The 16464-nt window shown below is 46.3% G+C and overlaps 1 protein-coding gene across 1 annotated transcript; it reads left to right on the forward strand.

Annotated features, from left to right (window-relative positions):
* Positions 1–5795: 5795 nt before the first annotated feature.
* On the forward strand, positions 5796–15851 carry CCNB1 (cyclin B1). Its single transcript, XM_055146059.1, has 9 exons — positions 5796–5922; positions 6555–6725; positions 6827–6967; positions 9064–9246; positions 13466–13624; positions 13811–14047; positions 14311–14451; positions 15357–15467; positions 15636–15851. The coding sequence occupies exons 1-9, from the start codon at positions 5902–5904 to the stop codon at positions 15741–15743; spliced, it is 1272 nt and encodes a 423-aa protein (XP_055002034.1). The 5' UTR covers positions 5796–5901; the 3' UTR covers positions 15744–15851.
* Positions 15852–16464: the final 613 nt, after the last annotated feature.

Consider the following 16464-nt stretch of genomic DNA (forward strand, 5'->3'; position numbering starts at 1 on the left):
AAGGGGGTTGAATCTATATTGGAATGTGCAGACAGGTGCCTCACCCACTCTGCTGTCTCTACAGCTACAGAGTCAGAAATTGTATGTGTGTGTGTGTCTGTGTCTGTGTGGTTTCTGGGCCAAACCTGATGTGCTTGGTGTTTACTCCTGGCACTGTGCTCAGGGATTGCTCCCAGCAGTGCTTGGGAACATATGGTGCCAGAGACCAAACCCTGGATGGTCACATGCAAGGCAAGCACCCTACTTGCTATTTCTCTGGTTCCAAAGTCAAAAGTTTTTAATAGTAGGGCTGGAGAAATAGTACAGCGGGTAGGGTGTCTGCCTTGCATGCGGTCAACCCAGGTTCGATTCCCAGCATCCCATATGGTCCCTTGAGCACCACCAGGAGTGATTCCTGAGTGCAAAGCCAGGAGTAACCCCTGAGCATCACCAAATGTGACCCAACAAGCAAAAAAAAAAAGTTTTTAATAGTGACAAAGGAAGGGCATGATCCTTTTGTACTACTCATGATAGAAGCAAAACTAACACTTTGATTAATAATGAACATAAGTCTGTACATTACTGGTAAGAGCACTCAAGTTTGGCATTATTGGACTATCAATATTTTGAGCTGGATAACTCTGTGTGAGTGTGTGTGACACGGGGCTGAGCAGTGCAGCTCAGTTTATTTATTTTTTATTTTTTACTTATTTTTTGCTTTTTGGGTCACACCTGGCAAGGCACAGGGGTTACTCCTGGCTCTGCACTCAGGAATTACCCCTGGCTGTGCTCAGGGGACCATATGGGATGCTGGGGTTTGAACCCGGGTCAGCCGCTTGCAAGGCAAACGCCCTACCCGCTATGCTATCTCTCCAGCCCCCAATGCAGTTCAGTTTAGCAGTATGTCTGATCACTACCTCCTAGATGCTAGTAGCAACCTCCCAAGCTCTGATAACCACAAATGTCCCCAGACATTGCTGTTGTCCTTCATGGAACTAACTGTTCCACAGAAGAGCTGCTGAGGTAACAGTTACTTCACGATGCAGTGGTTTGAAAAGGGTCTTCAACTAGCATAGTAAAGGCCAGGCATCCTAATGTCATTTAAAAAAATTGTATGGGGGCTGGAGTGATAGTATAGCGGGTAGGGCATTTGCCTTGCACGCAGCCGACCCAGGTTCGATTCCCAGCATCCCATATGGTCCCCTGAGCACGGCTAGTGGTAATTCCTGAGTGCAGAGCCAGGAATGACCCCTGAGCATCGCTGGGTGTGACCCAAAAAGAAAAAAAAAACAAAAACAAAAATTGTGTGTATTTGTGTGTGTTATCAATTTCAGCTAGAGCTATTGGCAATAAAGCTGTAAATAATTAGAACTTATTTAGAAATAATTCAAATACACAGAAACAATAAAACAAAAAAAACAATAAAACAGCGCTCATCTTCTATGAGTGAATATGAAATCTAGGGAACTCTGATGAAAAGAATGGTCCTACAGTGTTTTTCAAATATAATTTATTAGTTGTGAGGACAAAAAAAAAATTCAACAGCTACTCAGTGTACAGTGAAGGCAAGCAGAAAAACGTCAACCGAGCAATTAGGATTTCTCTCACACGCAAATTTCTCTCACATGGAGTTATCAGGAGTCTGTAGAGCTGATCTCCTGAGAACTAGATGTCACACAGCCAAAAATGTATAACTTTCTTTCAATCACAAGAAATCACCAGTTGCCTAGATTTATTGTTTTTGTGTGTATATGTGTGTGTGTATTCTTTTGGTGTAACACAATGATATTCAGGGGAATATCTCTTCATTAAGAAATACATAAGGAATAGGGGCTGGAGCGATAGCACAGCGGGTAGGGCATTTGCCTTGCATGCGGCCAACCCAGGTTCGATTCCCAGCATCCCATATGGTCCCCTGAGCACCGCCAGGAGTAATTCCTGAGTGCAGAGCCAGGAGTGACCCCTGTGCATCGCCAGGTGTGACCCAAAAAGCAAAAAAAAAAAAAAAAAAAAGAAATACATAAGGAATAAAGAAAGGTATATATGAACAGAGAGGAATATATAACATATATAGAAACAAAGATAGATTAGGAAATACATAATGAGGAATAAAGAACATGAACTGGAGAGATAGTCCAGTGGATACGATGCTGACCTTATACATGACCAACCAGGTTCAATCGCCAGCCCTTCATATAGTGTGTGTGTCCCTCACCTCCAGCAAACTCTATCCCAGCACCGCCAGGAGTGATCCCTGAGCACAGAGCCAGCAGTAAGTCCTGAGCATCACTGGGTATGGCCTCTACCCCCACCTAAAGTAAATAAATAAAGAATCAAGAAACTTGGGGCTGGAGAGATAGCACAGCAGATAGCGAATTTGCCTTGCATTCGGCCAACCCAAGTTCGAATCCCAGCATCTCATATGTTTCCCTGAGCACCACCAGGAGTAATTCCTGAATGCAGAGCCAGGAGTGACCCCTGTGACCCAAAAAGAAAAGAAAACTAAAGAAACAGAAGGGGGATATTTTAAAAATCATTGAATTAGTAGGATAAAGTGTATTCCTTGTAATGTTCTTGTTTGCAATTTTTCTACATTTGATTTTTTTCCTTTTTTCTCATCCTTTTTTCTTTTATTATTGTTAAGGTACTAAGGGCACAATACTGTTAATCTTTATCTTTTTATGTAAAAAGTTGCTGCATCTTTACCAGTGCCAAAGACACTCCACTGTCCTGGGGCTGGAGTGATAGCACAGCGGGTAGGGTGTTTGCCTTGCATGTGGCCGACCCAGGTTCGATTCCTAGCATCCCATATGGTCCCCTGAGCAACGCCAGGGGTGATTCCTGAGTGCAAAGCCAGGAGTAACCCCGTGCATCGCCGGGTGTGACCCAAAAAAGCAAAAAAAAAAAAAAGACACTCCACTGTCCTTATGCTTCTTCTAGTCTTAAAAAATGTGGGGCTGGAGTAATAGCACAGCAGGTAGGGCGTTTGCCTTGCATGTGGCCGACTTGGGTTTGATTCCCAGCATCCCATATGGTCCCCTGAGCACTGCCAGGAGTAATTCCTGAGTGCAAGCCAGGAGTAACCCCTGTGCATCGCCAGGTGTGACCCAAAAAGCAAAAAAAAAAAAAAGTGAGAGTTTTGAGTGCCCAAGAACAGATAACTGGTTAAAGAAACTTTAGTACATCTACACAATGGAATACTATGCAGCTATTAGAACAGATGAAGTCATGAAATTTGCATATAAGTGGATCAACATGGAAAGTATCATGTTAAGTGAAAGAGTCAGAAAGAGAGGGATAGACATAGAAAAATTGCACTCATCTGTGGAATATAAAATAACAGAATGGGAGACTAACACCCATGAATAGTAGAAATAAGGACCAGGAGGTTTGCCCCATGACTTGGAAGCCAGCCTCACATGCTGGGGGGAAAGACAGCTCAGATAGAGAAAGGAACACCAAATAAAGGGTGTTTGGAGGACCCGCTTGGGTTGGGAGATGCATGCTGAATGTAGGCTAGAGATTGAACACAATGACCACTCAGTGCCTCTATTGCAAACCACAACACCCAAAAGGAGAGAGAGAATCAAAGGGAATACCCTGCCACAGAGGCAGGGTGGGGAGAGGAGGATGGTTTGAGGATGGTGGTGGAGGGGATACTGGGATTATTGATGGTGGAGAATGGGCACTGGTGGAGGGACGGGTACTTAATCATTGCATGACTGAGACGCAAACACGAAAGTTTGTAAGTATGTAACTGTACCTCACGGTGATTCGCTATTAATAAATAAATTAAATTAAAATGTGGGTTTTTTGGGGCCGGAGCGATAGCACAGCGGGTAGGGCGTTTGCCTTGCACGCGGCCGACCCGGGTTCGATCCCCGGCATCCCATATGGTCCCCCAAGCACCGCCAGGAGTAATTCCTGAGCGCAAAGCCAGGAGTAACCCCTGAGCATCGCTGGGTGTGACCCAAAAAGCAAAATAAATAAATAAATAAATAAATAAATAAATAAAATGTGGGTTTTTTTTTTTTGAGGGGAGGAGGGATGGTCATACGCAGTGATACTTAGGGCTAACTCCTAGCTCTGCACTCAGGAATCATTCCTGGTGATGTTCAGAAACCATATAGAATGCCGAGGATCGAACCTGGTTTGACCACATGCTTTGCAAACACCCTACCCCCCTGTAGTATCTCTCCAGCTCCATAAAAAAAATAAATGTTTTTTCTATAATACTAACATTATTGTTTTATACTTGCAGTGCTGCTACTCCATGCCCATCACCTGAGTGCCAGGATCCACTCACCATTAGTCCAAGGTCCCTCCTCACTTAGATGTTTGAACTTTCAAATAAATTATTTTTTTTAAGCTTAACTTGGGAAACAAGTTGATTCAAGTAATCTAACAAGTTAGGAAAGTGGCTACATTCTTAAGAGACTATTAATATTGTGGAAACAGTACAGATTAAAAAAATGTCAATAGCAGGGTTCATTCCTGGGAACCTCAAAATTTCTGAAAGCACTGGGAGGCAAGCCTGAAATAGCTCCCAGCACTTAGGTGTGGGTCAAAAAACCCTCCTCAATGTCTGCAGCGCTTTGCTCATTAGTGATCTTGGGAAATTCGCCCAAAGCTCATTTGGGTCTGGGTTCCTCTAGCAGAATGCTTGTAACACTGATAAAAGGCAAGAATGTATGTATCAAAGGGGCCAGAGAGGAGACACTGTTCAGCAGGTAAACTGCTAGCCTTGCACATGTTAACTTTAACTCTGCCAGGAGTGATCCTTGAGTATGGAACCAGAAGTAAGGCCCAGATATAAGGCATCAGCACAGCAGAATGTGGATGGATGGAAGAAAGGAAGGAAGGAAGGAAGGAAGGAAGGAAGGAAGGAAGGAAGGAAGGAAGGAAGGAAGGAAGGAAGGAAGGAAGGAAGGAAGGAAGGAAGGAAGGGAGGGAGGGAGGGAGGGAGGGAGGGAGGGAGGGAGGGAGGGAGGGAGGGAGGGAGGGACAGAGGGAAGGCGGAAGGGAGGAAGAGTAGGAAGGAAGGGAGGGAGAGGAAGGAAGGAAGGAAGGAAGGAAGGAAGGAAGGAAGGAAGGAAGGAAGGAAGGAAGGAAGGAAGGAAGGAAGGAAGGAAGGAAGGAAGGGAGGGAGGGAGGGAGGGAGGGCCGGCTGGCCCCTTCTGTTTCTTTATTTTTCTTTTCTTTTTGGGTCACAGGGGTCACTCCTGGCTCTGCACTCAGGAATTACTCCTGGCGGTGCTCAGGGAACCATGAGATGCTGGGATTCGCACCCGGGTTGGCCGCGTGCAAGGCAAATGCCCTACCTGCTGTGCTCCAGCCCCATGTTTCTTGATTCTTTATTTATTTACTTTAGGTGGGGGTAGAGGCCATACCCAGGGGGGAGGGAGGGAAAGAAGCGAGGGAGGGAGGGTGGGAAGGATGCTCTATGCCAATGTGCAAGAGGAAAAGAAAGCATAACACATAGGACTAAAGTCCTAAATGCAGGAGATGCACAGTCTCCGGCAGCCCCCGCGGGGAGCGCTCGCGCAATCAGCTCGCTCCTTCCAGGCGGCCGCCGCCGCTGCCCGAGCGCGCAGACGCGGAGCCAGACCACGTGAGCGCTGGGCCCCGCGCAGCCGGGCGCAGGCGCGCTCTGGCCACGCCCCCTCCCGAATGGGGTCGCGGGATCGCCCTGGAAACGCATTTTGGAGGAACGGCCGGCGGCCAATCGGCAGGGAGCGAGTGCCACGAACCGGCCAATGAGGAGGGAGCGGCGCGGGGTTTAAACCTTAGGTGCGGCCGGCGTCTCCCGGCGTGCTGCGGAGGAACGGCTGTTGACCTAGCGTCCAGCTCGCATCTCTGTCTCGTCCGGGGCTCCCGTGCTCTTCGCCCTCGCTGAGCTCCGGCCAGGGGATCGAGGCCGCCATGGCGCTCCGGGTCACCAGGGTAGGCCGCTGCGGACTGCGAGCGAGCGCGGCGGCCCTCGTTCGCCGCAGGTTCTCCCGCCCCGTGTCTCCGGCCGGAGCCCCCCGCCCCCACCTCCCCGGGACGCCCGGGGAGAATCTGGGCGGCGATTTGGGGTGCAGGGGCCCGGCGGGGCCTCTGGCAGGGTCGGGGGAGCTTCGGGGAACGGTCGGGCGGAATGGAGGAAGGGGAGAAAGGGAGCGGCCCGGCCTTGCGTAAATGGTACACGATGTTGCGGTGGGGAAAGTTGCCTTCAAAGCGGGTGGAGGGGCGCAGAAGGAGCTCCTACCACCTGCTTGCCTCCCGCCCACCCCGGGAAAAGAGAGGGGGCTTGCAATGAAAGCCCTGGACGGTTTTCTTTGATATGGAAGTTCGTGGTATAGGAGGGCCGGCGGGGACCAAAGACGCCTGCCCCAAGCGGGGAATGGAGTTTCTGGGAGGAAATCTGGCCTGTCACCGCCCGGCCGAGACCTTGAAGCCTCAGTTTCCCCCTGCGTCCACCCTTCCCCCCCCCCCTTCTGCTCTCTTTCCTCCTTCTCGCCTCGCCCTGATGAACCTTTGGTTCTAGCCTGGACCGGGCCCAGCTTTCAAAAAATGCTCTTGCTCTTTTTCAGAACACGAAAATCAATGTCGAAAATAAGACCAAGATCCCCCTGGCCGGCGCCAAGCGGGTGCCCATGGCCACGGCCGTGGCCTCCAAGCCCGGGCTGAGGCCGAGAACAGCGCTGGGAGACATTGGGAACAAAGTCGGGGAACAGCCGCAGGCCCGGATGCCTCTGAAAAAGGTTTATCTGCGCTCTGGCTTCTCGGGAAGGCTCAGGGTTCGACTTTCACGGGGGCCGCCGGTGGAGGAAACATGCCATTCCCTCTCCCTTTGCATCCACAGGAAGCGAAGTCCTTAGCTGCTGGGAAAGTTCCTAAAAAGCTGCCCAAACCTCTGGAGAAGGTAGCCATGGAGCCCCAGCCTGAGCCTGAACTGGAGCCGGAGCTTGTTAAGGAAGAAAAACTTTCGCCTGAGCCTATTTTGGTAAACCTTCTCTTTTTTTGGGGGGGGGGGGGGTGTCACACGGGGGGATGCACAGGGGTTACTACTGGCGGTGCTGGGGGCAGGGGGAGGGGAACACACACACACACCATATGGGATGCTGGGAATCGAACCCGGGGCCGCGGCATGCAAGGCAAAGGCCCTACCCACTATGCTATCGCACCAGCCCCATGGTAAACCTTCTTTTCCTCCCTTCTTTGGATTCTCTCATTTCTTTTTCTTCTGGTTTTACTGATGCATAGAAAAGTGTTTGAGTAAATAGTAACATTGATGGACGTCAGGCAAACTCTGCTGAGCACTACTGATGCCCACAACCTTTACAAATATTCTCTCCGCCTGTGTTATCACACATGCTGATTAAGCAAGATATTGTTTTTACTAATGTTTGTATGCCAGGTGGGCACCTAGGAGGTCCAAATCCTAGCTGTCTGGCTTGGCAGCCCATGGTTTTCTTGGATTTCTAATGCTGTCTCCATTTATTAGTGGTTTGGGGTAATAGCTGCCTGATTTTACTATCTCTGGCACAACCTATCTCTCTACAGAATTTGTCTGAAAGTGTTCTCTTGATCTCTAGGATATGACCACAGAATAACAAGCTTGTAACATTGAAGGTGTAATGGTAAGGTGTGAAAGAGAAAAAAAAAGTAACTTCAGAAAATTGCTGAGTAGTTCATAATTAGCCTCCCAACAAGAAACTTTATATTGAATATCATATGTAAATATATCCATTCTGTGAGGCGGAGGGGCACAGGGTGGATAGGCCTAAGAAGAGTCTGCTTTGCTTTCTTTATAGGCATATCAAATTATCTGAGGGTTCTTTGGCAATCTCATGCTGATTCTTGCCTTTCTGTTTGTCAGCCCCACCCTCTTACTTAACCCATTCATTCCTCAAAACAACTCAACCATCCCCTCCTGAGGTTTTCTTTCTCCTTCCTACAGTTCTTTTCCTCTTCCTAGAATCAATTTCCTACTTATTGTTTGGGGGCTACGTCCCAAACAGGGTCCAAGGGCTACTACTACTTCCGACTTGGTATTTGACTCCTTACAGTGTTCAGGCAGAATCCCAATCTCCTGCATGCATGGAAAACATGCTCAGCCATTGAATTTTCTCCGGACCACGTTTGTTTATTTTTTAAAATTCAAAGCCCTTTGCCGCACCTTAAAGTTAGTGCCTAACACAGCGCTTGCTGGGAGAAGGTGCTCAATAAATGCGCAATAAGGAAGAGGGGTAAGGACTGGAGGGGTTGTGTGACTCAATGGGCAGAGCCCATGCTTCAGGTGCAGAAGACCCAGGTTTGTTCCGAGACTGGTGCCACAGTACAGAGCCAGAATCTCCCCCCAAAAAAAAACAAGAAGTGGAGTAGGGGGAGGTGAATATGGTTACTGACACGGTATTTAATCCTTGGTAGTCAGGGCAGAATCTGTCCTTCTGAGCAGTGAGAACTCTAGCCTATGTTTTGAAAGAAGTCTAAGGCCAGGACTAGAGAGAGTACAGGGATAGGGTACTTGCTTTCCATGCAGCTGATCTGGGTACAGTCCCCTGCCAGGAGTGATCCCTGAGCACAGTCGAATATGGCCCCAAACCAAAAAGAAAGAGAGAAAAAAAATGCTAAGGTCCAGCCTGTCATTCATTTGAATTAACTTCACATGATGCTAATAAAACATTCATCAGTTACGAGTTTCACTGGAGGGAAGGCATATGAATTTGCTTCCTCTGTTTCACGTGTATATGAATAAAGTTTAACGTCAAAGTTATAAGTTGGCACCATCTTCGTTGACATTTTATTTTTCACATCCATGACTTAGAAAATAGAACACATTTACTAGAAATACCTTTTCATTTGAAGAAATGAACCATTCAGCAGCAGATGGTCTTATGAGTTGTTATCAATAATCTAATCTTCTGAGCTGTAGTATATGCTTCTTTGGGCTACTGACTTTGTTTTGGTTTGGTTTTCGGGTGCTCGCAGGATCATGCCAATACCTGGAATGGACCAGGCCCTGCCATTCTTAGCCCTCTAAGTTATCTATTTTTTTGCCATGTCTCTGCTGTTTTTAAGAGGTCTCTCTGTTTGAAGGTTGACACTCCCTCTCCAAGCCCAATGGAAACATCAGGATGTGCCCCTGCTGAAGAGTATCTGTGTCAGGCTTTCTCAGATGTGATTCTTGCCGTGAGTGATGTGGACGCAGATGACGGAGCAGACCCAAACCTTTGCAGTGAATATGTGAAAGACATCTATGCTTACCTGAGACAACTCGAGGTCAGTATTCTTATTAGAAACTGCTCCTTTTTTTTTTTTTCCTAAATTCTTCCTAACTTTGTTAAGCAGTTTGCAATCATTTAAGCAGGAAATGAGCAGCTTTTCACTTTAAAATTCTCCGTTTAGAATGCCAAAAACAATGAGTCACTCAGCAAGCCAATGAAATCTTTTGGACTTTTTTGGTCTGGTTTTGTTTTGGGGCCAACCCCTGGCTCTGTGGCCCTAAAGGAATCATTCCTGGTGGTGTTTGGGGGACCATATGTGGTGCTGGGGCTTGAACCCTGGTTGGTTACATACAAGGCAGGCAAGCACCCTACCCACTTTACTCTGTGTCATTTTTTATGTAGGAAGAGTTACAACTAAGACTACATGCTCCCCTAGTTCAAGTGTTGTGGCTTCCAGACCAGGCCAAACACGACTCAGGCACAGCAGTATATGGTGCCAGGTATGAGACACTGGTCGCCACACATGCAAGGCATGTTTGCTACCACTTGAGACACATGTCCTTTACCAGTCAAACATGAAAGCATGCATTCTACATGTATCCCTCAGTATCTCTACATGCAGGAATCTCCTCAGTTGCTCTTTCTGGAAAGTCTACAATTTATAGTCATCACAGCTGAAAGCACAAGCCCCAAATTTGGTTTTATTTTTGTTTGCTTTGTTTAGGGGTCACACCTGGGCTCTGATCATGGATCATTCTGAATAGTACTTGGGAACTATATGCAGTTCTGGGAATTGAACTGAGATTGGCAGCATGCCAATATTAACCACTCTGTTACCTTTCCAGTCCTATGATTCTCCTGCCACATAATATATTCTTTTGTAATTTATTTATGATTCACACCTGGTGTTGCCCAGGGACTACTCACAGCTTGATGCTTGCTGAGGTAGTTGGGGATGCTGGTAACCCAGGGCTCCTGCATGCAAAGCATGACCTTAGCCCTTTAGAGCTATCTCTCTGGCCCTATGATGCATTTTTGCCTCTTCATAACAATTACATCATAAGGTCTTGCTTAGTTCCATTAGACATTCCTATTTTCTACAAGAAGAGGTATTGTTCTGTGAGAATTTCCTCTTCAGGAGCAGCCTTCTGCTTTGGTTTCTTTTATCTTTTAAGTACTTTCTTTTTATTTTTTAAAACACTGTGACAGGCAGAAGATCATCTATATTGGAAACGAGCCCGCAGATCAGAAAGACGGTGGACTCTTGTCCCCAGAACTGTAGTTTGCATGAACACAAGTTGGATTTATCTTTTGGTTTATGGGCCACTTCTGGCAGTGCTCAGGCACCCATATGGTGCAAGAATCAAACAAAGGGCGATGCACAGGGGTTACTCCTGGCTCTTCACTCAGGAATTACCCCTGGCGGTGCTCAGGGGACCATATGGGACGCTGGGATTAGAACCCGGGTCGGCCGCGTGCAAGGCAAACGCCCCACCCGCTGTGCTATCGCTCCAGCCCCTGGTGTCTTTTTTTAAAAGACAGTTCTTCATGTTCTCACATTGGAGAAGTAGCTTTAGCAAATACATGTGCTGGTCATTTTCCTTAATCTGTTTTGGGAGTTAATGACCTGCAGTAGGAATGTGTTTCCAGCTGATGTAGTAGCTCTCCTATTTTCTGTATTTCATAAAAGTAGGAGTTGGTGGGAGATTTCTTAGTAAAATAAGAATTAAGCTTCCATGTGACCCAACAATTCCGCTTCAGGGTTTGTACTCTCAGGACCCAAAAACATTCAAAAGAGAGTATAGGCACACCATTATTAGCACAATAGCTAGGCTATGGAATCAACATAGGTATAGAGCAAAAGATGAGTGTACTATGAAGGTGTGGTATAAAAACATAATGGGGAGGGCCAGAGCGATAGTACAGCGAGGAGGGGTTTGCCTTGTACACGGCCAACCAGGGTTTGATCCTTGGCATCCTATTTGGCCGCCTGAGCAGTGACAGGGGTAATCCCTGAGCAAGACAGGCTGTGACCTACTATGCAGCTGCAAGAAATGATGAAATAATAAAATTTACTGCAACTTAGAACTGGAGGATATTATGTTAAGTGGAGTAAGTTGAAAGAAGGATGACGTAGGATGATCTCACTTAACTGTAGAATATAGAATAATAGGAAGAGGGAAAACAAGGCATTAAAGGGGAATAACTTCATCACCCGGAGCCCAGAATTTCGGAAGGAGGACAGGGAGGGAAAGAAATCAAGCAGGGGAGTAGGAAGAGGCAGACAGGAAGTAAGGCAGGGTAGGGAGTCAAGGGTCTCCTGTACATTGGTGGTTAGAGCCATGGTATAGTTATGTATGCAAATCACAGAGTCAACTTTACTGAAAGCATTGAATCCAAACTTAGAAATGCATGGTGAAGAGGCAGCCTGGATGTAGAAGGAACCTGGGGACATTAGCCGAGGGAAGTTGAGTTCAGTATATGCCTGAAACTCAAAACGTAAGTAACATTTTTGTGTGTTAGGAATTTTAAGTGAAAAAACCTGAAATAGGGGCTGGAGCAATAGCGCAGCGGGTAGGGCGTTTGCCTTGCACACGGTCAACCTGGGTTCGATTCCCAGCATCCCATATGGTTCCCTGAGCACCGCTAGGAGTAATTCTTGAGCGTAGAGCCAGGAGTAACCCCTGTGCATCAGTGGGTGTGACCCAAAAAAGCGAGAAAAAAAGGAGAAAAACCTGAAATAATAGTTTGGTGATTTATGGGCAGGGGTCGAGAGTAAGCCAGTATAAGGTGTCTGCTAGTGGTGATGAATAATTTAAGAACTCCCAATATGAAAGACCCATCACTATCTGCCCTGTGTAATGTTTGGTTCTTGCTTGGTAATAGAGCTGTTTGGAGAATCAACATAAATATAAAAATTGGGGCCAGAGAGAGACAGTACAGTGGGCAGGGTGCTTGCCTTCCACACAGCTGACCTGGATTTGATCCCTGACGTCCCATAGTTCCCCAGCACTGCCAGGAGTAATGCCTGAGCACTGCCTGGTGTGGCAAAAGGAGGGGTGGGGGTGGAGGAGGGAATAAGGGGAGAGAAAATTGGGGCTAGAGTGATAGAAAGTAGATAGGGTGCTTACCTTTCATGTGCCCAACCCTGGCAGCCTGGGCTTGATCTCCAGGAGTGACCCATAAGCACAGAACTGGGACTAATCCCTGAGCACAGACAGGTGTAGCACAAAACAAAACAACAGCAACAACAACAAAAAATCCAAAGAATTTTTCTTGCTTTTTTTTTTTTTTGGGGGGGGTCACACCCGGCGATGCACAGGGTTACTCCTGGCTTTGCACTCAGGAATCACCCCTGGTGTTGCTCAGGGACCATATGGGATGCTGGGAATTGAACCCGAGTCGGCCGCCTGCAAGGCAAACGCCCTACCCACTGTGCTATCACTCCAGCCCCTCCAAAGAATTTTTCAAAGGGGCCAGACAGCTATTACAGCAGCCTACCTGGGTTTGGTGTCTAGCAATACACATGGTCACCTGATTATCATCGGGGTTATCCCTGAGCCTTTTTGGGTATGAAACCCCCACCCCCGCCCCTACACACACACACACACACACACACACACACACACACACACACACACACACACATGAAGAATTGTAGAGGGGGCTATGGCACATGGCACTTACTCTGGGAGCCCTGACACACACACACAAACACACACAAGAATTGTAGGGGGGCTATGGCATTTACTCTATATGTGGGAGCCCTGAGTTTCATGTCTGCCACTATATGTTTCTCCAAGCACTGAACCAGGAGTAGTATTTGACCATTGCCCTCTATGGCTCCCAAGCCAAAAACAAAAATGTTAAATCTTACATGCTCCAGAATAATACTTTGTGGTCCCTAGATTTTCTAGTCAGAAATGCCCCACAGGGGGCTGGAGCAATAGCACAGCGGGTAGGGTGTTTGCCTTGCACGCGGCTGACCCGTGTTCGATTCCCAGCATCCCATATGGTCCCCTGAGCACCGCTGGGAGTAATTCCTGAGTGTAAAACCAGGAGTAACCCCTGTGCATCGCCAGGTGTGACCCAAAAAGCAAAAAAAAAAAAAGAAGTGCCCCACAAAAGAGCCCGAAAGAACACAGAGGACTAGATGGCAGCATGCTTAACGTGCATGGAAGAGCCCTGGGTTTGAGCAGAGCTGGGAGTAATTCCTGAGCACCTCCAGGTGTGGCCCCCAAACCAACTAAGAGTAATAAACATTTTTCTTGCAGGAAGAGCAAGCAATTAAGCCCAAATACCTCATGGGTCGGGAAGTCACTGGAAACATGAGAGCTATCCTAATTGATTGGCTAGTCCAAGTCCAAATGAAATTCCGGTTGCTGCAGGAGACCATGTATATGACTGTCTCCATTATTGATCGGTTCATGCAGGTGAGCATTATCCGTGACTGAGGGTATATAAAAATTGGTCTCAGTGTCATTACCTGAGACTTTGCCTTGGTGTCATCACTCAAGTGTCTTCTCCCCCACCCCACCGCTTCTGCTTCATAGTTCTGCATCTCATTATTATTATTTTAGTTCATTGTGTTTTCATTCAGTTTAAATTTCTTACTGCAGAATAACTGTGTGCCCAAGAAGATGCTGCAGCTGGTTGGAGTTACCGCCATGTTTATTGCAAGCAAATATGAAGAAATGTACCCTCCAGAAATTGGCGACTTTGCCTTTGTGACCGACAATACTTACTCTAAACACCAAATCAGACAGATGGAAATGAAGATTCTGAGAGCCCTAAATTTTGGTTTAGGTCGCCCTCTGCCCCTGCACTTCCTTCGAAGAGCATCTAAGATTGGAGAGGTACAGATTTCTTGAAAAAGCTTGGGTCTCGGAACATCAGGGAATACTGCCAGCCAGACAGACCTAATTCAGCTGACTGACATGAAACTGAATAGAGAAGGGGTAAAGATGCTTCTATTTGTGCTCAAGTCCCATATTACTAAGGCCTTGTGGGCAATTGCGTTTGGAGAAGAGAAGCATTCTCAGTTGCAGGTGTGGGCTTACCTGTTATTGTCAGCGTGGGTCTGACTGAAAGGTCAGTGACCTGTGGGGTTTTGTTCCAGGTTGATGTTGAGCAACATACTTTGGCTAAATACCTGATGGAACTAACCATGTTGGACTACGAAATGGTGCACTTTCCTCCATCTCAAATTGCTGCTGGAGCTTTTTGCTTAGCACTGAAAATACTCGATAATGGTGAATGGGTAAGCTTCGGCCCAGAGGCCTATGTTGCCCTAAGCTTTTGATTTAGAAATTCACTTAGATTTTGGCAGATTACAGGATTGTTTCTATTTAAAGATGGTTCAGCTTATGTCTAAATATGGAATCTAGTCAGGGGATGGTTAAATGATTATCTTGTACGAGAGACACAGTATGGGGGTAAGGCATATCTTGCATATGGCTGGCTCGGTTTGATCTTGACACTGCATAGGATCCCTCAGCACAGCCAGGAGTGAGCCCTGAGTATCACTGGGTGTGGTTCCAAAACAAATAAAGCAAAGCAAAAATGATGCTATGTTATTTGTGCAAGAATGTCAGAATTCTTGTGTTACCTAATATCTTCTATACCCTGGGGCTAGAGTGATAGTCTACCAGGTAGCTTTGCTTGTTTCATGAAAGGCAAACTTGAGTTCCATCCTCAGCACTCCATATGGTGCCCTGAGCATAGAACCAAAAGTAAGCTCTCAGCATCTCCAGGTGTGGCAAAAAAAAAAAAAGAAAAATCTTTCTATAATCCTGTGAGGAAACCAGTCAGTTGTATTACACATGTGACATTAAAGCTGGTCAATTGACCTACTGCAAATTTATTCAGTTTCATTTATTCATTAAATATTCTCCTATGTGTTATGTGCATCTAGCCCCTAGGAATATGGGTGGAAAAGGTGGCCTCAAGGAACTTAGAATCAAGTGTGGGGAAATGACTCAATTAGAACTGTATAATTAGATTTTGAGCCTATGAAACATGAACCTGAGGGGAAGGGAGTCTTTAGCTTAACTTAAATTTCAGCTAACCCATCATGGTTTCTGTCTCCCTACCTTATTGTTAACAACACTCAAAATTTTATGGAACAATTTTTTGATGCACAATTTTAATATGTTATTTTCTTAGACACCGACACTACAGCATTACCTATCATACACCGAAGAATCCCTTCTTGTTGTTATGCAGCATCTGGCTAAGAATCTGGTGGTGGTGAACAGCGGACTAACAAAGCACATGGTGAGTGTGCACTGGCATGCTCTAGGATGTTGAAGACAGTGAAGATTAAGACCTTACACCCACAAGTGTATAGTTTATTTTTAAAGGGATTTAAGTGTTTCAAATGAGAATTCGGTTGGATCTTAAATTTTTCTCTTCTTTAATAATTGCTACACTGTTTTCTTCCAGACTATCAAGAACAAATATGCCACATCCAAGCATGCTAAGATCAGCACTCTGGCACAGCTGAATTCAGCACTAGTTCAAGATCTAGCCAAGGCGGTGGCAAAGGTGTAACTGAACTTGGAGACTGGGAGTACAATATCTGCAAATAAAATTGGCACCATGTGCTATTTGTACATATGTTTCATTACTTTTAATAAAGTTTGTCATCCTTTTTACTTAGACCTTAACTCATGGCTATTTCCTAGGGTAACTTAAAAATTGTTTGAACATGATGGTGATGTTTAGTGGGGTATAAAAGATGCTTTCGGTTTGCCTATGGACTTAAACTGACATGTGAATAATTGTTACTTTTGTGCTTGGCTCTTGTTCTGTGTACCTGGCTTTTACGTTATTGATGTGAACTGTGAAAGACTGATGTTGTAAAGACATTTAAAACCTTTGCTTGGTAGAAGAGGCTCCCTGTGGGCCCCAGTTGCCTTGGCAGGATTTTCTGTCAGTTCTGCTTAAGTCTGTCAACTCCCTCCACTTGTTTTCCATTTGTTTTGGTGGTTGCTTTTATAATCTTAGTAATCTTCTATTATAAACTATTTTCAGTTAGAAAGAGAAGAACTTGTTTTATTTCTTTCCCTTTGTTTCCCTTGTTTCTTGCCTTTGTCACTGTGCAGTGTTGGAGAAGTCACACCTGGTGTGTGCTGAAGGTTCCACATGAGCACTGCCCCTTTCTCTGCTTCTGGTCTCCGGGCAGGCCATGCCCCACAAAACTGTGGCTTGGGGCCCAGAACTTAGTTTTCCTTTCTTGGGGGAGGGCAATGGGACATGATCTGGCAGCATT

The sequence above is a fragment of the Sorex araneus genome, chromosome 1 (assembly GCF_027595985.1).
Source record: "Sorex araneus isolate mSorAra2 chromosome 1, mSorAra2.pri, whole genome shotgun sequence".
In the NCBI taxonomy this organism is placed as follows: domain Eukaryota; kingdom Metazoa; phylum Chordata; class Mammalia; order Eulipotyphla; family Soricidae; genus Sorex; species Sorex araneus.

Excerpts from the sequence above, each read along its gene's own strand:
- CCNB1 (XM_055146059.1), top strand. The coding sequence starts at position 5,902 with ATGGCGCTCCGGGTCACCAGG. Across the intron at positions 14,048-14,310 it reads GAGCATCTAAGATTGGAGAG|GTTGATGTTGAGCAACATAC; the intron begins GTACAGATTTCT and ends GTTTTGTTCCAG. Across the intron at positions 15,468-15,635 it reads GCGGACTAACAAAGCACATG|ACTATCAAGAACAAATATGC; the intron begins GTGAGTGTGCAC and ends GTTTTCTTCCAG.